General features: G+C 60.6%; 1 protein-coding gene across 3 annotated transcripts in view; it reads left to right on the top strand.

Moving 5' to 3' along the window:
• The first annotated feature begins 6 nt into the window (after window positions 1-6).
• PKN1 (protein kinase N1) overlaps window positions 7-22,261 on the top strand; it is a 22,703-nt gene continuing 448 nt past the window's right edge. Inside the window, exons 1-21 of one of the 3 annotated variants that reach the window (XM_046637888.1) lie at window positions 7-49; window positions 3,741-4,044; window positions 5,254-5,405; window positions 6,734-6,869; window positions 9,799-9,944; window positions 10,387-10,600; window positions 11,409-11,603; window positions 14,254-14,363; window positions 14,448-14,591; window positions 16,287-16,362; window positions 16,722-16,863; window positions 16,961-17,057; window positions 18,950-19,029; window positions 19,103-19,178; window positions 19,267-19,358; window positions 20,526-20,702; window positions 20,839-20,901; window positions 20,993-21,069; window positions 21,253-21,395; window positions 21,647-21,754; window positions 21,837-21,917. In XM_046637888.1, the coding sequence (XP_046493844.1) occupies window positions 29-49; window positions 3,741-4,044; window positions 5,254-5,405; window positions 6,734-6,869; window positions 9,799-9,944; window positions 10,387-10,600; window positions 11,409-11,603; window positions 14,254-14,363; window positions 14,448-14,591; window positions 16,287-16,362; window positions 16,722-16,863; window positions 16,961-17,057; window positions 18,950-19,029; window positions 19,103-19,178; window positions 19,267-19,358; window positions 20,526-20,702; window positions 20,839-20,901; window positions 20,993-21,069; window positions 21,253-21,395; window positions 21,647-21,754; window positions 21,837-21,917 (2,634 nt within the window). In that variant the 5' untranslated portion in view covers window positions 7-28. Of the gene's footprint in view, window positions 50-883; window positions 956-2,956; window positions 3,051-3,740; window positions 4,045-5,253; window positions 5,406-6,733; window positions 6,870-9,798; window positions 9,945-10,386; window positions 10,601-11,408; window positions 11,604-14,253; window positions 14,364-14,447; window positions 14,592-16,286; window positions 16,363-16,721; window positions 16,864-16,960; window positions 17,058-18,949; window positions 19,030-19,102; window positions 19,179-19,266; window positions 19,359-20,525; window positions 20,703-20,838; window positions 20,902-20,992; window positions 21,070-21,252; window positions 21,396-21,646; window positions 21,755-21,836; window positions 21,918-22,261 lie in introns of those variants that run through there. The other 2 variants (XM_046637887.1, XM_046637886.1) reach the window with 2 other exon arrangements.

Below are 22,261 nucleotides of genomic sequence, written 5' to 3'. Positions count from 1 at the left end.
CGGGGACCCCGGCGGGCGGCGCGAGGACATGGCCAGCGACGCCGTGCAGGTAGGCGCACCTGCGGCCGCCCGCGCGAGGCGGGCAGGGCCCGGGGCCTCCCGAGTGCCCGGCGCCCCCCGGACGGGCCCGCGCGGCAGGTGGAGGCCGCGCCGCTCCCGGGCCCCGCCCCTCCCCGGGGATGCGGGGCGCGGAGGCTGGACTTGGGGCGTCTGCGGCCGGCCGCGCGTCCCGGTGCCCGTGGTCCCCGCCGCCCGCCCCCTCCCCAGCGCTCGGTTCCCGGCTCCCGGCAGGTGCCGCTGCACCTGGGGCAGGTGCCTGGCGCGGCGCCGCGGAGGGGAGGAGGCCTCCGGCCCGGGCCCCTCCCCCGCCCCCGCCTCGGGACTGAGCTTTACGATGGTCCCGACGCTACCCAGATTGGCACCTGTTGGCGGAAGTGCCCGAGTCACCTAGTTAGGTCTGGGGACCGGGGACCCGCACGGCCACCCTCCGGGCTGCCAGGTGGAACCTTTTCCCAGGTGGGGAGTGTCCCACTGGACAGCCCGGGACTCTCTCCTGCCTGGAATCCTACCTGGGCATGGGTGACAGGGCTGGGTCACCCCGGCACGCCCACAAACATACACACAGAGGCGCAGGTGACTGGCACCAACCTGCCGCCCGGCCCGGCTCTCCCTGTGCCACCTGGTGGACATCACAGCCCTGGACTCACCGTCCCCATCTGTGACAAGCAGGGCCAGCCAACTTCCCAACTTCTTGGGTTCAGTGACTCCGTCTGAGACATCCTGTGCCTCTGTGCCGTCATGTTGTTGCCTGTAACTGGGTTCTCGTCTCCTTCTGCACCTGCCCCCGTCCCCTCTGTGTCTCCCCTGTCACCCCACGACCCCCACCCTAGTCCTGCTGATGGCCTGCCAGCCTTGCCGAGGAGCTGGGCGTATCTGGTGTTGCCGATCACACAAGGTCAGACCTTGGGGCCGCGGAGGGCCGGGGTCCCTGCGTCCACCCCCGGCCCTGGAGGGGCTGTGTAGGAATCCCCCGGCGCATGCATGCGCTTGGTGTGTACCAAACGTGACCGGGACGGAGGCTGCGATTCCTGGAGCCAGGCTGGACCCGCACCCCAGCCCCTGTCCCTTCTCTCGCTCGCTGTCCTCTCTCCTCCTGGTCATCCTTTCCTCATGGCTGCTTGGGCCCGCCACCCTGTTTCTCTGTCCCGATGTGTGCCTGTCTGTTCTGTGTCCGGCAAACGGATGTCCTGTCCAGATTCCAGAAACGCCCAAAGCATTGAAATCTCTGGACGTGGGGGTCTAGGCCTCTGGCTGCTCTGGGAAGAGGGGGATTCTGGGAGGCAGGCCCTCGGGCCCCGGGGTCTCCTGCTTCATGGTGGGAGAGGGGGAGCAGGGATCCTCCAAGGCTGGGCCAGACCCCTGATTCATGGGTTCGCTGTGCTGGCCCTCGGGTGACCCCTGCCCTCGAGGAAGGAGTGAGTCACCCGAGGGAAGAGAACCCGGGAGGCCCGGCCTTCCTCCCTGCTCTGCATATTTTCAGGCCTCCGCTATCAGAGGTGGGGCCTGAGGAGCCTGCTCCTCCTCTCGGGGCCTGGAGGTCCCCGTCTGAGCTGGCCCTGCGAATGGCTGGCTGTGCCCCTGCTCTGCCTGCTGGGGACAGGGTGGGGCTGGGCAGTGGGCGGGGCTTGTTGGAGCCGGCAGGATTTGGAGAGCCTGGATTTAAATTTCAGCGCTGGTGTCCTGGGCCCAGTGCCTTGGCTTCTCTGAGCCTCAGTTCTGCTGTCAGAAAAATGGGGCTCCGAGAGTGTTCGTGGGGAGAGGGAGGGAGACGCAGACAGCGCTCTGCAGGGGAGCTGCCGTGAGACCCTTGCAGGTGGTCGTCGTCAGCAGCCCAGGGTGTGACCTGTGTCCTTGCGTCCCGGGTTTCTCAGCCTCTCACTGCTGGCATTTGGGGCTGAATCACTGAGGTGGGGACGTCCTGGGCACTGAGGAGGTTGAGCAGCACCCGTGAACTCAACCCAGTCGATGCCAGTAGCACCCACCTCCGGTTGTCACAGCCCAAAAGGTCTCTGACCGTTGCCAGATGCCGCCGGGGGTCGGGGGGGGGCGAAACCTTCCCACTGAGAACTGCTGCTGTCACCTCCGAGCCTCAGTTTCCTCACTGTGAAGTGGGGAGAACAATGGCAGCTGCTCAGGACTGCTGTGGGGGTCGGTGTGATCGTGGGGGTGCAGCTCTCGGCTGCAGGAAACCCTCTGGGGCAGCTGCCCTCGAGGTGGGCAGGGGGCTGAGGAAGACCTTCCTTGTGCCGTGGTCCTCACAGGGGCAGATGACCACGTGGGGCGCGCAGCCAGCACTCGGGTTCTGGGCGCTCCCGATTTAGAGCCCGGCCCTTCCTCCTGCTGGCCGTGGGACCTCGGGGCAGGCATGTTGCTGCTCCGGGCCTCAGCCTCCTCATCTCGCCCTGGTCCGCCTGGGCGCCGCCTATAACAACTGCTGTTATGATCAGCCATCCTGCCTCAGCCCCCCAGCGCCATCTCCTTGTGATGTGGGCCTCAGGGGGACGGCCGGCCCAGCCAGTCCCCTGTGGCCTGCCAGCTGTGGCCAGGAGCAGCAAGCACTGGTCTGGGAGGAAGGCGGAGGTGGGCCGGCCGTGGCTGCGGGTGTGGGTGTGTGCACAGCAGTGTACACGGGGGAGGTGTGGGGCTGTGCACACGCCAGCCTGTGTTCCACGCACACACCTGTAGGCCTGTGAGAGTGTGCGCCCCGAGTTGCCCTGGAGCCTGTGCACGCCGTGGGCACCTTGGCATCCTCTCGGGTTGGAGGGAGGCCATTGCGGCTGCCTCTGGAGCAGCAGTTTGTCCTGGAGTGGGTGCCGAGAGGAGGGTCCCCTCAATGCCCCAGAGCTGGCGGGCGCATGGGGTGCTGGGAGCTGGCGGAAAGAGGAAGTGGCGGGTGCAGGGCCCCGGCAGGCCGAGGCTCAGGAAGAGGGCGGGCCCCGGCAAGACCCAGGATGGCGGAGGCCGGGCCCCCTGCGGACCCGGAGCTAGAGGTGGGGGCCGGGGTCCCCGTGGGGTGCGGGTGGATGAGGACCCCAAGTGGCATAGGCCGGAGGTTCTGGACCGAGGCGGGAGGTGGGGTGCTGGCCTCGCAGGTGTCTGTTTGGCATCTGAAACTAATGGGCCTTTGGGACTCGCGGGTCGGGGAGACAGAGGAGGAAGGAGACGGGGCCCTGCTCCTTAGCATCCTGGTCGCAGAGGATGCGAGGAGGGGAGGCGGGGCCTGTCCCCGGGGCCTCCTATTTTGGGGGTTCAGCAGAGAAGAGAAGGGCCTACTCTCGGGCAGCAGAGGCCTGCTCTTGATACTTCCTTGTTTGGCAGCAGCAGGGGGAAGGGGGGAGTCTGCCCCAGGGCCTCCTCATTTGGCCTCCCTCAGTGGAAGGGAGACAAGGCCTGTCCTTGGGGCCCCCTACTTTGGAGGGGCACAGTGGTGGGGTGCTGGGGCCTGTCCTCCATAAGGATCAGATGAAGGGAGGCAGGATGGTAGCTATGGGGTCCCCAGTCTGAGAGGACAGGGAAGGAAGAAGGCCCTGCCCCTGGGACCTTGGGGGGTCATGGACAGGGACTGGTCTACCCCCTCATTTTGGGGTCAGAGGACATGGAGCAGGCCCCGTGTCGGGAGTCCGGGAGAGGCCAGGCCCGGTGGGAGTCCTGGCCCACTGACCCCGCTCCATCCCCCGCAGAGCGAGCCGCACAGCTGGTCCCTGCTGGAGCAGCTGGGCCTGGCGGGCGCGGACCTGGCGGCCCCGGGGGTGCAGCAGCAGCTGGAGCTGGAGCGGGAGCGGCTGAGGCGGGAGATCCGCAGGGAGCTGAAGCTGAAGGAGGGCGCCGAGAACCTGCGGCGGGCCACCACCGACCTGGGCCGCGGCCTGGGCCCCGTGGAGCTGCTGCTGCGTGGCTGTTCGCGCCGCCTGGACCTGCTGCACCGGCAGCTGCAGGAGCTGCATGCCCACGTGGTGCTGCCCGACCCCGCAGCCGCCGCCCGTGGTGAGCCAGGGCTCCCGCTGTGGCCCCCTCAGCCCCTGGGGCTCACTGACCCCCAGGGACGCACTTGGCCATGGCAGCCTCAAGCCGCACACAGCATCAGAGCCAACATCCAGAGACAGGCGCGCACAGTCAGCCCGCACCCAGACAGCAGCACACAACTTACACAGGGCTCAGAGTGTCTGACGACCCGCACAACACCCAAGACTCTTTAGAAAATTTCCTTAGTTTGTATTTATTTAAAACAATTTACGTTGTGGTTGAAAAACACATAACATGAAATGTATCATATTAAGTGTGCCGTGCAGCGGTGTTAAGTAGATTCACATGGTTGTGCGAGGGAGCTGCAGAACTTTTTCATCTTGCAACTAGAGACCCTTACACACATCCCGTCAGGAGCCGGAGACCCTCACGCAGTTACACCAGCATGTGGGGCACACCCAGAGATGCAGGCACACACGGCTGCCCAGCCTTACAGATGGACAGTCCCATCTACGGCCAGAGATGTATACACACCATCGGACAAGGCCTGAAGACCCAACACCCTTACACCAACACCCTTACACCACCTGGGCGTGTCAACAGGCAGAGACTGACGCTGTCCTCTCAGCCTTTGGAGACAGAGCACAGCCACACCCAGGACCTCACACGGTCACATCAGCAGCTCGGGTCCCCCACGGTCACCCCCCTCTCCAGGGATGCACACAGCCGTGCCACCATCCAGAGACACGCTGTGCCAACACCCGGACACTCAGACACAGTCACACCAGCGCCTGGAGATCTGGTGCCAACAGTCGGAAACATACACACAGGGTCACCCCGGCGCCCAGGATCTCACACGGTCATCCCAACTCAGGAGTCTTGAGGAGTTACATGAACACCCAGGGAGGCACACCCTCGCTCGGGCAACCCAACACCCTGCGGGTCACGGAGGGACCCACACCCACACCCTCGGGCTCCCTCATGCCAATGCCAAGCACTCGCGCACACCTGGCCGCATGCTTGCTCACTCACCTGGGTCCCGTCCCAGCCCTGAGGGGGCTTTCCCCGGAGCCCTGGGGAGTTGGACCCTCTGGGCCCTGGGCCCCAGCTCCCCCTTCCCCGGTGCGAGGGCAGACTCCAGGCCGGACAGAGGGTGGGCCCCTTGGCTGAGCAAAGCCTCCCAGGCAGACGGAGGTGAGGGCCCTGGTGACTCTGTCCTGTCTCCTGCAGATGCGCCCCAGTCTCCCGGGACGGGCGGCCTGGCCTGCTCAGCCACCAGCCTGAACCTGGTGGCCGGCCTGGAGAAGCAGCTGGCCATCGAGCTGAAGGTGAAGCAGGGGGCGGAGAATATGATCCAGACGTACAGTAATGGCAGCAACAAGGTGGGCCGGCGCGCACCCCATGGGCAGATCCCGGGACGGGGGTTGGGGACAGAGGGGCTGCCGGGAGCCTTGAGGCAGGACTGAGTGGGTGCTTGTGGGGCACCTGGGCAGCAGGGTGACTGGGTGATGTCAGACGTCAGACACACGCGGCAGAGCCTGTCCCCCACTCTTGGTCCGTTACCCCGGAGCCTTGAGGGCGTCTGCGGCCGGGCGGCATGCAGCATCTCACCATTGGGTCTCTCTGAGGGACTCATTGGGTCACACACACACAGGTCAGCACCTCTGTGTACACTTGCCGTCTCTGGGCATCTAGAGCCACACTCGTGAGTCATATCAACACCTAGACACACAGACCGCTAGATTCACGCCCAGAGGCTAGAGTTGTCACAGACACACCCCCACCCCAGTCACACCAACACCAGGACGCGCAGGTCTGCACCGACACCTGGAGACGCTCACACGACGAGCTGGTCAGCCCCACAGCTGGGACGCTGGCTGACATGCACTTGGGGGGCCCCATGCTCGTGCATGTGCACAAACATGAGCATCCCGTGGAGGGACACCGACCGCGTAGCTTGTGTTTGTCTTTCACTGAGGTGTAACATACGGGGATAAGGTGCAGAAAGCCTCAGGGTGCCGCCCGATAAAGCTGGCCTGTGACACGCCACCCACGTCAAGATAGAGAGCGTCCCCGTCACCCAGAGAGCCCCCCCAGTCAGCCAGCGCCCAGGCTTCTGCACCGCAGATGAGCTCGGCCTGGTTCTGAAGCACAGTGCCTAGTGGACGGAAAAGCCACCGCCAGCTTCCGGCGTTTGTGCACCCGCGGGGGCCTGGGCCACGCCCCATCAGCCTTGCACCTTGGGCTGTGCACACCAGTGTCTGGACCCCGCGTGTGCAGACTGGCCCACACACTCACCCTGTCACCCCCGGACTCACCCATGTGGCTCCAGGCTACACCCACCTTGGGGCACACTCACCTGCGTGAGCCGTTCTGGCAGCTGACGCACGCAAGGTGCCTGCTGGCACCAGGCACGGCCCGGAGCCCTACACGCAGATGAGTTCCATCCGTCCCAGCCAGTGGGCATCGGTGCTGTGAGGACTGCCATTCCTGCAGATGAGGAAGCAGGCCCAGAGAGGTCGAGGGGCTTGCCTGCAGTCACACAGCTGTTAGGCAGCAGAACCAGGATTCAAATGCCACTGGCTACATCGCCCCTCTACACCTGGGTACACATGGAGACACACGCTGTCGTGCCCACACATGAACTGCAGGGTTGGTGGTCAGCCCCCAGCTGCCTGGCCTTCCCCTCACAGCCCATCTGTGCCTTCAGGACCGGAAGCTGCTGCTGACGGCCCAGCAGATGCTGCAGGACAGTAAGACAAAGATCGACATCATCCGTATGCAGCTCCGCCGGGCGCTGCAGGCGGGCCAGCTGGAGAGCCAGGCGGCCCCAGACGAAGCCCAAGGTGAGCCCCTCGCCCTGAGACAGCCCATCCTGCATGCCACCTTCCAGGGCTCAGCTCCCAGCCCTGTGAGGCGGCAGGGGGGTTGGTGCTGTGACTCACTGTGTGACTGGAACCCATTCCTGACCCTCTCTGGGCCTCAGTTTCCCCTTTTGTTCCATTCAAGGTTTGCACTAGATCAGGTATCGGCAAACTATAGCCCGTGGGCCAAAGTCACCACTGCCCTTTTTTAAAATTTTTTTTTGAGATTTTATTTTTCCTCTTTCTCCCCAAAGCCCCCCAGTACATAGTTGTGTATTTTTAGTTGGGGGTCCTTCTAGTTGTGGGATGTGGGACGCTGCCTCAGCATGGCTTGATGAGCGATGCCATGTCCACACCCAGGAATCGAACTGGCAAAACCCTGGGGCCTCTGAAGTGGAGCGCGTGATCTTAACCACTTGGCCACGGGGTCGGCCCGGCCTTTTTTTGTAAGTGATGTTTTACTAGCGCGCAGCCATGCACAGTCCTTTCCCATCGTCTGAGGCTGCTTTTGCGCTGCAGCAGCAGAGCTGGGCGGTGGCAACAGGGCCTGAGTGCTCTGCCAAGCCCAGAACATTTACTCCCTGGCTCTTTATGACAGTGACGGGAGGCCCCTGGACCCGGTGGTGGCCTTGTCACGTTGGCCCCCACTGTGGAGAACTTGGGTGTCCACAGCGTGTGCGTATCTGTGTGTGAATGCCTGGGGGTCTTACCCTGATTGTCGACCTGAATCTGTGGCAGGGTCTTGATGTATGGTGTGCTTGGGTGACTGTGTCTGTGCTGCTGGTGTGTGTCAGTGCAGATGTGACCTTGACTGGGCCCAGGAGCTGCGTGTATGCCCTGGGAGCGGGGATAGTTTGCAGGTGACCGTGAGAGAGAGGAGGGTCAGCTGTCGGTGGGTGTTAGTGTGTTCAGGCTGCTGTGACAGAACCACACGCTGGGGGGCTCATAAGCAACAGAAACTAATTGCTCATGGTTCTGGAGGCTGGAAGTCCAAGATCAAGGTGCTGATGGACCCAGTGTCTGGCTCACAGACGGCGTCTTCTCACTGTGTCCTCACATGGCGGGAGGGGCGAGGGTGCTCCCTGGGGCCCCCATATGGGGCGCTGGTCCTATTCATGAGGCCCCCCCCCAATGACCTCGTCACCTCCCGGAGGCCCCACCTCCTGACGCCAGCACACTGGGGTCTAGGCTGCAACATGTGAAATTGGAGGACACACACGTTCAATCTACAGCAGTGGGGCTTGTAACTCGGATGACAACGCGTGTGTCTTTGTGGGGAGAGATGTCAGTGTGACTGTCCTGTGCTTGTACGTCTGTAACGTGAATACCCATGTGGGCTTCTCAGTGATGGTGTGTGATGGTCTGATCACGTCCCTGTGCCTCTGGGTGATGTCATAACCTTGGGTGACAGTGCGACTTCGTCCCTGTAAGTGTAAAAGTCTTGGTGACTGGGTACACATGACAGAAGGCCTGGGGACATGAGTGTGACTATGTTTGTAAGACGACATGCCCATGAATATCAGGGTTCCTGTGATACTCTGTGTTGTTGGTGTCCAGGTGAGTGCCACACACCTGTGGGTGACAGTGTGACTGTGACTGAGTGCCAGGGTCTGAGGCTGGGTCATTATACAGGACAGTGAGACTGTCCCTGGAACCTACAGCCATAGAGAAGTATGACCATGACCTTGTGCCTCTCAGTGGCAGTATGTCCTTGTGTATGTCCCTGTGTCATTGGGTGACTGGCCCGTGTCCTGTGTTGGGCCATGGCTGTGACCCTGTGACTTCACGCTGGATGTGACAGCTGGTCTGTTTCCCTGACCCATTGGGTCTCCTTCCTGTGTGACAGCGTGATGGCATTTATTTGCCTGACCCTATGCCTTATCCATGTGGCCCTGTGACTATGTCCCTATGACTCTCTTGGGGCTGGACTTAGAACCCTGCGAGTTTTGCCACTGTGACTGTGTCCCATAAGAGTGTTTATGTCTTGTGACCATGTCCCTCCGCCCCTGTGACAATATCTCTTTGCCCGGGGGGTCACAAGTCTGTGTAATATCAGCCTCACCCTGTGATGAACTCCCTGTGTGGCAGTGTGACTACATCTTTGTGACAGTGTGTTCCTCTGCCTGTGGGTGACAGCATGCCTATGCTGGTGACAAAGTGACAATGCCCCTGTCACCCTGAGTGACAGTGTGGCGATATCTGTGCGACAGTGTCCCCGTTCGCTCAACCGCACTGTAGTTCCTTGTGTGGGTGGTCCTCACTCATTTACCCAGACCGCTACTGGAGGAAATTGGGCCGTTCCTGGCTGTTCCTCTTAGAAAGAAGGCTGCCGTGGAAACTGCACATGTGTCGAGGGCAGAGGGTCTCTGGGGTGGACCCCTACACTGGGGCCGCTGAGTCAGAGGGCGCACGTGGCTCTGATTTTCGTGGATGTGGCCACACTGTCACCCTGCTCTCCCCTCCGTCGGCAGAGTCAGATTCCTAGGCCTTCTTTGCGAAGTACCCCTGCGTCTATGTGACTGCATCCTGTGGCTGCCTTGCTGTCCTCGGTGTCCCTGGGACCGTCCTTGGGCGTGCAGTGGGACCCTCACAACGCATCTGCCACTAAACCTGCGCGAGCAGTGTGACTGTCTATACCACTGTCCCTGTGTGACAGCCTAACTATGTCCCCGGAACCGTCCCTGGGGGCGATGGCATTTGGAAAAAAGAGTGACTGCCTCTGGGTGGGGGTGTGACTGCCTGCTGGTGACAGTGACTGTGCCACTGTGACCCCTCCGTGGGAGAAGCGATGCGTGTTGATGGTGGTCTGTCTGTGGCCAGTGCCTGTTCCTGCAGACCGCTGTGTGTCTGGAATGGGGTGCGTGGACCCGGGCCCGGGCTGGCCTCACTGCATCGTGTCCCACGCCCACAGGGAGTTCGGACCTGGGGGCCGTGGAGCTGCGCATTGAGGAGCTGCGGCACCACTTCCGAGTGGAGCACGCGGTGGCCGAGGGCGCCAAGAACGTGCTGCGCCTGCTCAGTGCCGCCAAGGCCCCGGACCGCAAGGCGGTCAGCGAGGTGTGGATGGGGCCGAGCTCGGCTGGAGTGGCGGGGCGGGGCCCCAAGGGTGGGGCATGGCCAGAGAGGTGGGGCGGGGTCCCAGGGCTGGGGCGTGGCCGGAGCGGCGGGGCCGGGACAGGGAGGGGCGTGGCCTGTGGGGGTGGGGCAAGGAGGGGCGTGGCTGGAGGGATGGGGCGTGGCCAGAGCAGTGGGGCGAGGCCCCAGGGGCGGGGCGGGGCTGGAGCCGTGGGGCGGGGGCAGGGCCGGGGCTGCGGGTTGGGGCCGGGGCTGCGGGGCGGAGCCTCGACCCCGAGGGGCAGGGGTGCAGGGTTTGAGGGCCCGGGCCTCCAGGGAGAAGGAGCCCCAGGGAGGATTTGTTCTGCCAGGGAGCCCAGGTCTGCCCTTGCGGAGGGGCGCCCGGCGCTGCCCCGTCCCAGCCCAGCCCGCCCCTCTCCCGCAGGCCCAGGAGAAGCTGACCGAGTCCAACCAGAAGCTGGGGCTGCTTCGGGAGGCCCTGGAGCGCCGGCTAGCGGAGCTGCCCGCCGACCACCCCAAGGGGCGGCTGCTGCGCGAGGAGCTCGCGGCGGCCTCGTCCGCAGCCTTCAGTGCCCGCCTGGCCGGGCCCTTCCCCGCCATGCACTACAGCACCCTGTGTAAGCCCGCGCCGCTCACAGGTGGGTCCCGGCCTCCCCACCCGGACCCCACCCCGCAGCGCTGGACTCCCGGCCCCTCTGAGTCCCCCAGCCCCGAGACCCCCGACCCGGACCTCCACTCACCCCAACCCTGGCCTCCCACCCGACTTTCCCTCCCTTTCCCATTCACCTCAACCCTCTTAGCCCTGGACCTCATTGCCCCAGGCCAGACAGCCCCATGCCCGCTGGACTCCCTGGCCCTCCTTGACTTCTGATTCTGGACTCCTGCCGTCATCCCCCCATCCTCACTTTCCCCACTGCTCCCCCACTGGTCCTCGTTTTTTCTCAAGCCATAATCCCCCAGCCTAGCCCCTCACTCTCAGAACCCTCAGCCCTGAACCTCTGACCCTGTCCCCCAAGTCCCCCGGCCCCACCCTCCTTACCCCTCAGCTACTACCTCACCAGACCAGGCTACCCTAGGCCCCTGTCCCCGCCTCAGACCTCACATCAGCCCTCGGAATCCTACCCCGATCCCCCAGTCCTGCTCCGCTCTCCCTTGCCTCGACCTCTGGCCTCTACCCTGAACTTCTCTTCTGTCCCAAGACCCCAGCATCCAGAGCCCCTCCCCAGTCTGGCCTGCCCCAGCCTCGCCCCCTCCTCCTCGTCTCGTATTTCTCACATCCGGGCACAGCCATCCCTGCATTAGACATCAGACCCCCCCACCCCCCCACTGCTTGTCCCTCCCCAACTTCCACTTGCATGCTGGCTGCTTCTGGACGAGCCCACTTCACCTGCGGCCCCTTCCCCTCAGCCAGCCCCAGAGGCCCCCCTGAGCCTGCCCCTCCCTCAGGGACCCTGGAGGTGCGCGTGGTGGGCTGCAGGGACCTTCCAGAGACCATCCCTTGGAACCCCTCATCCTCGGTGGGGGGACCTGGGACCCCCGACAGCCGCACCCCCTTCCTGAGCCGTCCAGCCAGGGGCCTTTACAGCCGAAGTGGAAGCCTCAGTGGCCGGAGCAGCCTCAAAATGGACACCGAGAGCACCAGTGAGTGGGCGTCCAGGGCCTTGAAGGGCAAGGGGGGTCCTGGGATGCCCACACTGGTATCACTTTAAAAAACTAGCATATCACACCCATTAGGATGGCTACTATAAGGAGAAAAAAACAGAAATAACAGTGTTGATGAGGATGTGGAGAAATTGGAACCCTCGTACACTGCTGGTGGGAGTGCAAAAGGGTGCAGCCACTGTGGAAAGAGTATGTCAGTTCCTTATAAAATTAAACACAGAATTACTATGTGATCAGCAGTCCCACTGCTGGGTGTGCACCCGAAAGAGCTGAAGGCAGGGTCTTGAACAGACATTGGCACACCGTGTTCACAGCAGCCTTACTCACAATTGCCGAAAGGTACAAGCAACCATCGTGTGTACTGGTGGATGAATAGATAAACACAGTGTGGTCCATCCGTGCAATGAAATATTATTCAGTCTTGAGAAGGAAGGACATTCTGACACAGGCTACAGCGTGGATGAACCTTGAGGACATTATGCCAAGTGAAATAAGCCAGTCACAAAAAGACAAACATGATTCCACTCATACGAGGTGGCTAGAGTAGTCAAATTCATGTAGATAGAAAGCATGGCGGGGGCCGGGGCTGGGGGGGTGGGGGGAGTTAGTGTTTAAGCGGGACAGAGTTTCTGTTTGGGAAGATGAAAAGAGTTCTGGAGATGGATGGTGCTGATGGTTGCAGAATAATGAGAATGTGCTTATTGCCACTTAAAAATGTTACGATGATAAATTTTATGTGAATTTTACCACAATGAAAAAAACCTTTTTTGTACGTATGTACAAAAAAGTATGTATAAAAGAAGAATAACAGAGCAGCGGCCAGCCCCATAGCCGAGTCATTAGGTTCATGCGCTCCACTTTGGCGGCCCAGGGTCTGCTGGTTTGGATCTCAGGCGCAGACCGAACACACTGATCGTCAAGCCGTGGTGAGGCGGCGGCCCACATGGAGGAACCAGAAAGACTTACAACTAGGCTATTCCACTATGCACTGGGCTCTGGGGAGGAGAGAAAGAGGAAGATTGGCAACAGATGCTAGCTCAGGGCCAGTCTTCCTCACCAAAAAGCATACCTTAAAAAGAAAGAAAAAAAACAATAATGATAGAGCAGATAGCCATGTTACTGTCACCCGGGTCAACAAATAGAAGTCTCTGGAAGACCCCTCCTCAGTTCAAGCTCCTTCCTCTGTCTTAGGGGTAGCTACTCTCCTGATTTTTGTGGTTATCACTTCACTGATTTTCTTTGTAGTTTTAGCCCCCATGTGTGCATCTCAAAATGATGTAGGTAAATTTTGCTGGCATTTGAACTTTGTACACATGTCACACAGAGCAGATTTCCTGCTCATGGCTTCCTTTGTTCACCATCGTTGGGAGACTTATCCACATTATCACATGAGACTGTAGTGCATTCATTCATCTTTACTCCTATTTAATAGTCCACTGTCTTAGACTGAGCCATATCAAATTGCTGTCTTTTATTTTATTTATTTATTTTTTTAGGAAGATTAGCCCTGAGCTAACATCCACTGCCAATCCTCCCTTTTTTTTTTTAAGTTTTTATTAAGATTATGATAGTTTACAACCTTGTAAAATTTCAGTTGTACATTATTGTCTGTCACTCGTGTTGTAGGTGCACCCCTTCACCCTTTCTGCCCTCCCCCCACTCCCCCTTTCCCCTGGTAGCCACCAATCAGTTCTCTTTGTCTACGTGTTTAACTTCCACCTATGAGTGGAGTCATACAGAGTTCGTCTTTCTCTATCTGGCTTAATTCACTTAACATAATACCCTCAAGGTCCATCCATGTTGTTGTGAATGGGACGATTTTATCCTTTTTTATGGCTGAGTAGTATTCCATTGTGTATATATACCATATCTTCTTTCATCTAATCATCAGTTGATGGGCACTTAGGTTGCTTCCACGTCTTGGCTATTGTAAATAATGCTGCAATGAACATAGGGGTGCATGGGACTTTTGGAATTGCCGATTTCAAGTTCTTTGCCAACCCTCCTCTTTTTGCTGAGGAAGGCTGGCCCTGAGCTAACATCCGTGCCCATCTTCCTCTACTTTATATGTGGGACGCCTACCACAGCATGGCTTGCCAAGCGGTGCCTTGTCTGCACCCGGGATCTGAACCAGCAAACCCCAGGCTGCCAAAGCAGAAAGTGCGCACTTAACCGCTGTGCCACCAGGCCGGCCCCCTGTCTTTTTTTTTTTTTTTATGTAAAAAATAGTTGAATGTCAGCATTTTCTTTGTTCAGCTAATAAGTCCATGTTACAGTCATATATGAATTCTCCTGTTAATGGAGAGTGAGGTGTTTCACTCTGAGGCCGTTATATATGCATTGTATCTGTGCATCTCCTGATGGGTACCTGCATGCACTTTTTTCCAGGGTGAATACTTAGGAGCATATTGCTGGAACTTGCATATAGAGGGAATGGATCCCTACCTCACAGCATACACAAAAGTCAACTGGAAGTCGATTAAAGGCCTTGAGTGGAAGGCAGAACCTTAAAGCTTTGTTGAGATAGCATAGCAGAACGTTCTGGGGGAAGGGGAGATTTCTTCAGTAAGGTACAGGGGCTTACCCGCCCCCCCAGCATGTCCTGATGCCCAGCCCCACCCCGTTCCAGGCGAGGTCAGCACCGTGCTGAAGCTGGATAACACGGTGGTGGGCCAGACGTCCTGGAAGCCGTGTGGCCCCAGTGCCTGGGACCAGAGCTTCACCCTGGAGCTGGAGAGGGTGAGCTGTGTTGGGGGGTGCCAGGGCTTGGAGGGGTTCTACACCTCAGGCACCCCAAGTGATGGCCTTCTTCCTCCTCCTGAGGCACGGGAGCTGGAGCTGGCTGTGCTCTGGCGGGATCAGCGGGGCCTGTGTGCCCTCAAATTCCTGAAGCTGGAGGATTTCTTGGACAACGAGAGGCACGAGGTGCAGCTGGACATGGAGCCCCAGGGCTGCCTGGTGGCGGAGGTACTGCCTGCCCTGACCCTCAGAACAGGCTTCCTGCACCCCTGCTCCCAGTTTGCTAGAAGGGGAAGAGGTGTTTTCAGTCAGTCTCCAGAATTTGATAGGAAAGTACATATAATTAGCCACATTCATGGCCTGACAACCTGGGACTGGTTTTGTTCTGAGGCAAGATAGTTAAAAAAAAAAAAAAGAAGACATAACATTTTGTCAAGCCAGAAGAATAAAAGCAAACCTGGTGGCGTGTCCTGGAGATTGCTGCCAGAGGCACAGCTGTGTGGAGAGGGCCCTCCCGCAGTAGTGTTGGGGTCCACTGCGGGGCACCCGCCCTCGGCACCACAGACCACAGGGCCTGGCCGGTCTTGGCCGCAGGGCCGGCTGTGCACTGCAGGGCGTGGGGCAGCAGTCCTGGCCTCCACCCACAGGAAGCCAGTAGCACCCCCCAATTTGTGACAATTCAAAAGGCCTCCAGACATTGCCACTGTCCCCTGGTGAGAGCCCGTGTCTGAATGGCACCCCCTGCTGGCCCCCTGCCGTGTGAGGGAGCTCGGTCCTCCATGCTTTGCTGGCATTGACTGGTCACTCGGTGCAACAACCCCGTGCAGGAGGCTGTCGTTAGTCACACTGGACACAGGAGGAAGCTGGGCTCCGAGAGGGAGTGTCACTGGCCCCTCATTTGCCAAGCATCCCTAACAATTCTTTAAATTTGCCCCTTACATGCCCATGTGCCTGTTCTGTGTGTGCACCTGTCTCCTCAGGCGGGAGTTCTTCCGTCTCCTGCTGGAGGAGCTGGGGCGCTGGGTCCATCGCAGGCCCAGAGGTTGGTCCTCAGCCAGTGCGATGGCAGTGGTGCTGGGCGCTGGCCGGGCCTTGCCTCGCTGCCCAGGTTTTCTCTACCGCTCTCTTCTGTTCTTGGGCCTCCCCCAAGGCAGTGTCCAGTGGAACTTTCCGCAGTTCTGTTGTTGATGAGCCTACAATAGTTGAGTTCTATCACAGACAGACATGTTCTGTATCCACCCCTCCAGGATAGTAGCCACTTGAAGCATGGCCAGTGTGACCAGGGAACGGAAATCTTAATTTTACTTAAGTTTTACTAACTTTAAATAGCCACATGTGGCTATTGCTGACCATATCGAACACAAGGTCGCAGTTGTGTGATTTTAGCACCTTCTAGAAGATGTGCTGGTGCTGGGAGAATCCAGCTAGACCGGTGCTGTCTCCCATGGATGGGCCCCAGTGTGACCTGGTGGGCTCGTTGAATATAGGCTGCTGGGCGCCACCACCAGCGTTTCTGATCCAGTGGGTCCAGGTGGGGGTCCGAGAATCTGCGTTTCCAGCAAGTCCCCAGGTGATGTTGACGCTGCTGGGCTGGGACCACGCGGGGGGCATCAGGACGCTGGACCACGTGGCTGGATGTTTGCTGGAGTTGTGTGTCCATCTTGTTGGGTCAGACCCCTCCCCGCCCTAGAGAGGGGCCTGGTGGCCTGCTGCTTGCCCTCCCACGACGGCCCTTCAGGAGGTGGCCCTGCTGGGCGGCGGAAGGGCGTTACCACCCCTCAGTGCGCTGCATGTGCGCCGCGGTTAGACGCGATGCCCGTGTTCGGAACCCCCACACATACGGGTGTGCACCCCTATGCCCCCAGGGCCTCCCACCAAGCCGCCTGGAGGTGGCGAGGGTCCTCACCGGTGGCCCCTCTGCAGGTCACCTTCCGCAACCCCGTCATCGAGCGGATACCACGGCTCCAACGGCAGAAGAAGATCTTCTCCAAGCAGCAGGGTGAGCAGCGGCCCGGGGCGAGAGGGGCGGGGTCTTGTGGAGGGGCGGGACTGAGGTGGCAGGGCCAGGGTGGGAGGGGAGGGGCGGGCCTGAGTGGGAGGGGCGGGGCCTGGGCAGGAGGGGAGGAGTCTTGCGGAGGGGCAGGCCTGAGTAGGAGGGGCGGGGTCTTGCCGAGGGGTGGGAGGGGAGGGGTGGGCCTGGGCGGGAGGGGAGGAGCCTCGTGGAGGGGCGGGGCCTGGGGGAGGGGCGGGGTCTTGCGGAGGGGTGGGACTGGGGTGGCAGGGCCAGGGTGGGAGGAGAGGGGTCTCAAGGAGGGGCGGGCCCGGGCAAGCTGGGCGGTGACCCTGAGCTGTCCCCAGGGAAGGCGTTCCAGCGCGCCAGGCAGATGAACATTGATGTCGCCACCTGGGTGCGGCTGCTGCGCCGGCTCATCCCCAGCGCCACCGCTACAAGCACCTTCAGCCCCGGGGCTTCTCCGGGGCCCGAGGCCCGGTCCACGGGGTAAGCAGGGAGGGTCCCGGGGTCTCTGTCGCCCCCGGTTGCATCCCGGGGTGGTGGGCCCCAGGCCCCAGACACACTGCCACCCCTTGTGCTGCAGCGACATCTCCCTGGAGAAGCTGAACCTCGCGGCTGACGCATTGGACAGCTCGCCCCAGAAGAGCCTTGCAGGCCCTGCTTCCAGCCCGTCGAGTCTGGTAAGCCTCCCCCACTTTCCCCTCAGCCTGGCCTGGGCAGCATCAGGGGGCCTCCTTCTCCACTCAAGGCCCAGAGACCTCCGGGAACTTCCCTGGTCACACACCACTTTTCTGCCAGGGTCAGGGCCCACTTCTCTATCTTGGATAAAATCGTGGGCTCAAGAGCCAAGCCTCCTGGGTCCCCATTCCTGTTCTGCCACCTCCTAGCTGTGTGATCTACAGCATGCAGCTTCGCCTCTCTGTGCTCAGGGTACTGCCCTGTAAAATGAGCATGTTTAAAATTCATGTCAAGGATAGAAGTCAAGAGAGTGGTGTTCTCTGGGTGGGGCGTTGCTGGTTAGAGGGGACACGAGGGAGCCTGCAGGGAGAGGGGCGTGTCCTGCATCTGGATCCAGGTCAGAGACCAGCAGCCTTCTCCGTGAAGGCTGTAGAGTCCGTGTGGGCCGGGAGGTCCCAGTGACAACTCGGCAGCGCCGTGGCAGAGGATGGCTGCCCGCTGGACAGGCCTGCATCTGGAGAAGGCTTGCTGAGGGACGCTGACATGCCAGGGTCACGTTGCCTCCAGGGATCATGAAATATCTTCTCCTTGTGACCTTTGCCCACCCCTTTAAAAACGTGAAAGGTTTTCATGGCTCGCTGACTGTGTCAGACACGACGTTCACGGACCCTGGTCGAGGCGGTGGCACCAGGTGGACTCCTGCGCGAGCTGGCGCCGGTGCCCCTCACAGAGTCCGTTTCACGCCTCATTTGTAAAAACAAGGATAATGATATACGCTTCACGGCATGAGAGGAAATGAAATAGCTCAGTAAATTAGATGAGTTTAGCCAAAAAATCCGAAAGTTTAATAACACCAAATGCTGGGGGGGTGCAGGGAAAAGGCCGTCGGTGGGAAGCGTGCGAAGTGCTGTGTCTCCTTGAGAGGGCGTCGCTCCTGAGTTGCAGTGGACGTGGTCTTGACCCTATGCCTCCACTCCTGGACGCCAGTGGTGGATGATCACTTTAGCCGCACAGTGTGGGCGAGAGCAGAACCAACTGCAGGGTCAGCCTAGAGACCACTGCTAAATCAGTGGCAGGATGGAGTAGTATGCAGAGGTGAAAAAGGAGCCTGGGCTCCAGGTGCCGGCCTTGAATGATTTCCAAGACAGCTTGTCCAGTGGGAGATGCAAGACTGGAATGTCGTCAATGGTGGGTGCAAGAAAAGTGGAGCCCGGGCCGGCGCTTTTGCTTGTGTGGGTGTAGAATCTATCTAGAAAGGCCCCCAGGACACCGTTAATGGTGCCAGCACTGGGGGCACTGGGGCAGGAGCAGACAGTGTTTCCCATCGTGCACCTGTTTGCACTGAGTGAATTTTTAGAACTGTGTCTGTAGTGGAGGATGATGGACCAGTAGGTCATTTTCTTTTCCATTTAAAATGTTTTGATTCTTTTCAAGCTTGTATCCGCATGTGGGGTAAAGAGTTAAGAAGCTCTGAGGGCTAATGGCAGTCAAGGCAATAAGTGGATAAATGATAAAATATATCAGCAGCATGAGACGTGCTGAGGAGAGAATGAAGCAGAGGAGGGGTAGGAGTTCTGGGGGTTCTGTTAGTTCTCAGCTGACCACCTGTGAAGGTGACGGTGAGTAAAGCACTGAAGGGGGTGACAGAGGAGCCCGGCAGGTGTCTGGAAAAGAGCCTTCCTGGTGAAGAGACGAGCCGTGCAAAGCTCCTGGGGTGGAAACATGCCTGGTGTGTTCAGGGCACAGTGAAGGGAACAGAGTGGCTGCAGGGGAGTGAGCGAGTGAGGAGGTCTGTGGGAGGGCAGGTGAGGTCGGAGGTGGATAGCGGCCTCGGTGGCCCTCGTGGTTCAGGGTGCCTCTGACTTCCCTCGCTCTCACCTCCTCTCTCCACCAGAGTTCCCCAGTCCGGGAAACGACCACCGCTCCCCAGCTCCCTTCAGAGACCCAGGGGACCCCAGGCCCCGCCTTGTGCAGGTGACACTCTCCCCCATCCCCACCCCTGAGTCCCGTCCGCTGTCCCTGTCCCCACAGTGTCCTCTCTCCACAGTCCCCTGAGGAAGGCGCCCCTGACCCTTGAGGATTTCAAGTTCCTGGCGGTGCTGGGCCGGGGTCACTTTGGGAAGGTGAGGTGGGGGAGGCCGTGGGGGTTGGGGACCCGGATCCCGGCCCCTTGCTGGCCACCGAAGCCACTGCTGCCCACCCTGGTTCCAGGTGCTGCTCTCCGAGTTCCGGCCCAGCGGGGAGCTGTTCGCCATCAAGGCTTTGAAGAAAGGGGACATCGTGGCCCGAGATGAGGTGGAGAGGTGGGACCCCGCTCGGGCCCTCTGGGAACCTCTGTCTTCTCCTCTGAGGAACGGGAGACAGAGCAGCCACCGCCTTGGAGCTGCCGTGAGGGTGACTCACAGAGTCCCCGCACAGGGGAAGCCGGTGCTGACGAGAGGGACAACAGCCCTTGGAAAGCACCACTGTGTGCCACAGTCAGGGACTCGTCCGTCCCCACAACAGCTCTGCGAGGCACACCGGGACTGTCCCTGTCCTGCCAATGGTTGAGCACAGCAAGGTTGAGCAAGGTGCTCAAGGTCACACAGCCAGCAAGCAGCAGCTCCGAGATTCAGACTTAAGGACTTGAGTCTGTAGCCTGTGTGATTCGCTGTGGGGCCAGGGCCCTGGGTTCAAACCCTGCCTCTGCCACAGATGAGCTCAGACATCTTGGGGAGGGCACTTTGCCCTTCTGAACCTTGGCCTCCCTGTCTACAAAAGGGGAGGAATAAGGCCTTTCTTGCAGGGTCATTGGGTGGATTAAATGAGAGGATGCATCTAGACCATGCTGCACAGTGCGTGGCCACATGTAAATGCCCGGTAGAGGCCTGAGATGGTCCACAATCCTCCTGACATGCTTTTCTTAATCAGGAATCCAACTTAGACAGGCGTAAGCAAATAGAGGAATTTATTGTTCTGGATCAGAAAAGTCCGGGAGTGCCGCCTTCAGGTGTGGCTGTATCCAGGTGCTCAGATGCTGTCTCTCAGTTCTGCTTTCCTCTGTATGGACTTTGCTTGCAAGCCCCTCCTGGGGGCAGAGATTTGCTCCAGCCCAGCCGTTTAAGGCTCATCCACCAGCTTTAGCCCTTCTGCCTTAATAATTCCAGCTGAAATCTGGAGACGGAGCCCCATTGGCTTGGCTTCTCCTTTTCTGAGCCAATTCCTGGCCAGGCAGATGGAGTGCTCCAACTGACCCTCCCCTGGCAGTTCCCCAGAGGGACGTTGGGGGACTGTTAGTAGGACAACGGGTGGATTCTAGATGCCTGTTTAGCAGATGAGGCTGCTGAGGTTCAGAGCTATTAAGCAGTTTGCCCAAGGTTGCACCGCCATGTGAGGTCCTCAACAAATACCTGGTGACGGAGGACTCTGGGCAGTGTGGGGCAGGGGTGGGGGACTAGTGTGGTCTCTGACCCCTGCCTCACCCTGCCCAGCCTGATGTGTGAGAAGCGGATCCTGGCCGCGGTGACGGAGGCAGGACATCCCTTCCTGGTGAACCTGTTTGGCTGTTTCCAGACCCCAGAGCATGTGTGCTTTGTGATGGAGTACTCGGCCGGCGGGGACCTGATGCTGCACATCCACAGCGACGTGTTCTCTGAGCCCCGGGCCATGTGAGCGCCCTCCCCATGCCTCCCCCCGGCTCCTGGAGTCTTGGGGCCTGGGGGCTGTGGAGAATGGGGAGGCCGGGTTGATGCGGTCCCCCGTCGCGGGGAGGCCCGGCTCCCTCACACCGGCCTCTCTCTGCAGCTTTTATTCGGCCTGTGTGGTGCTGGGGCTGCAGTTTCTCCATGAACACAAGATCGTCTACAGGTGCAGGCGCGCGCTGCCCACCGGGGGCCCTCAGGCTGCAGAGGGGCCCTGACCCCCACTCACCCCTCTTTACTCCCCCACCCCCTCACAGGGACCTGAAGTTGGACAATTTGCTGCTGGACACCGAGGGCTATGTCAAGATTGCAGACTTTGGCCTCTGCAAGGAGGGTGAGGGGTGGGGCGGGGCCTGAGGGGATGGCTTCTGGGGACTAGAAGGGGCTGGAATGGCGTCCCCAACCCTACCAGGTTACCGCCAGCCTGGACCCTGGGACAGGGCTCTGGACCACCCATGCTGGGCTGGCCCAGAGCTGGAACCCCCGCCCCATGTCCTCCTGGGCCTTGCTTCCCCAGGGATGGGCTACGGCGACCGCACCAGCACGTTCTGCGGGACCCCAGAGTTCCTGGCCCCTGAGGTGCTGACGGACACGTCATACACACGGGCGGTGGACTGGTGGGGACTGGGCGTGTTACTTTACGAGATGCTGGTCGGTGAGGTGAGGCCCCAGGCTGCCCCACCCTGCCTGTCCCTGGGGTCATGCTGGAACCTGTGTGCGCCCAGCGGTGGGATCAGAATCCGCCTCCACCGCGTGCTGTGGGATCGGGGCCGTGGCTTCCTCCCTGGCCTGTTTCAGCATCTGTAAAATGGGGTACTTCCCCTCCCATGGGAGCCATGTGAGCGGAGGGCTTGGGCTGGGCCGGGCTGGGCGTGGAGGGGCCTGATTTCCCTGGCTCTCCCTGTCCCCAGTCCCCATTCCCAGGGGACGACGAGGAGGAGGTGTTTGACAGCATCGTCAACGACGAGGTCCGCTACCCCCGCTTCCTGTCGGCCGAGGCCATCGGCATCATGCGCAGGGTGAGGACCCCCCAGCTTGGAGTGGGCGTGGGGAGGGGCTCTGGGGCTGGAGGGGAAGACTGACGCAGTGCTCCCTCCGCAGCTGCTGCGGAGAAACCCAGAGCGAAGGTTGGGGTCCAGCGAGAGGGACGCCGAGGATGTGAGAAAACAGCCCTTCTTCAGGGTGAGGCCACCCTCAAGGACCCGGTCACCACCCCCGGTCTAGGGCTCCCTCCAACGTCGGCCCCACCCCCTTCTCTCCCTTCCTTCGCCCCTCTGACTCTCCCACACCCACATCTGCCCCAGGCTGGCCTGCTGGGGAGCACTGCCCTCTGCCTTAGCCCAGCCTCCCCGACTGACCAGCAGCCCCCTTCCCTGCCTGTTGTGAGCCTTCCTGAACCCCCAGGCCCCCCACTTTCCCTCAGCCTTGTGACTCCACGTCCCGACCCCTGCAGCTCCGGGGCTGGACCGGGTGCAGGGACACCCCCCCCCCCCCCCCCCCCCCCCCCCCCCCCCCCCCCCCCCCCC

This window comes from Equus quagga, chromosome 14, assembly GCF_021613505.1.
Source record: "Equus quagga isolate Etosha38 chromosome 14, UCLA_HA_Equagga_1.0, whole genome shotgun sequence".
Classification (NCBI taxonomy): Eukaryota; Metazoa; Chordata; class Mammalia; order Perissodactyla; family Equidae; genus Equus; species Equus quagga.
This window is presented reverse-complemented; position numbering and strand designations above follow the sequence as displayed.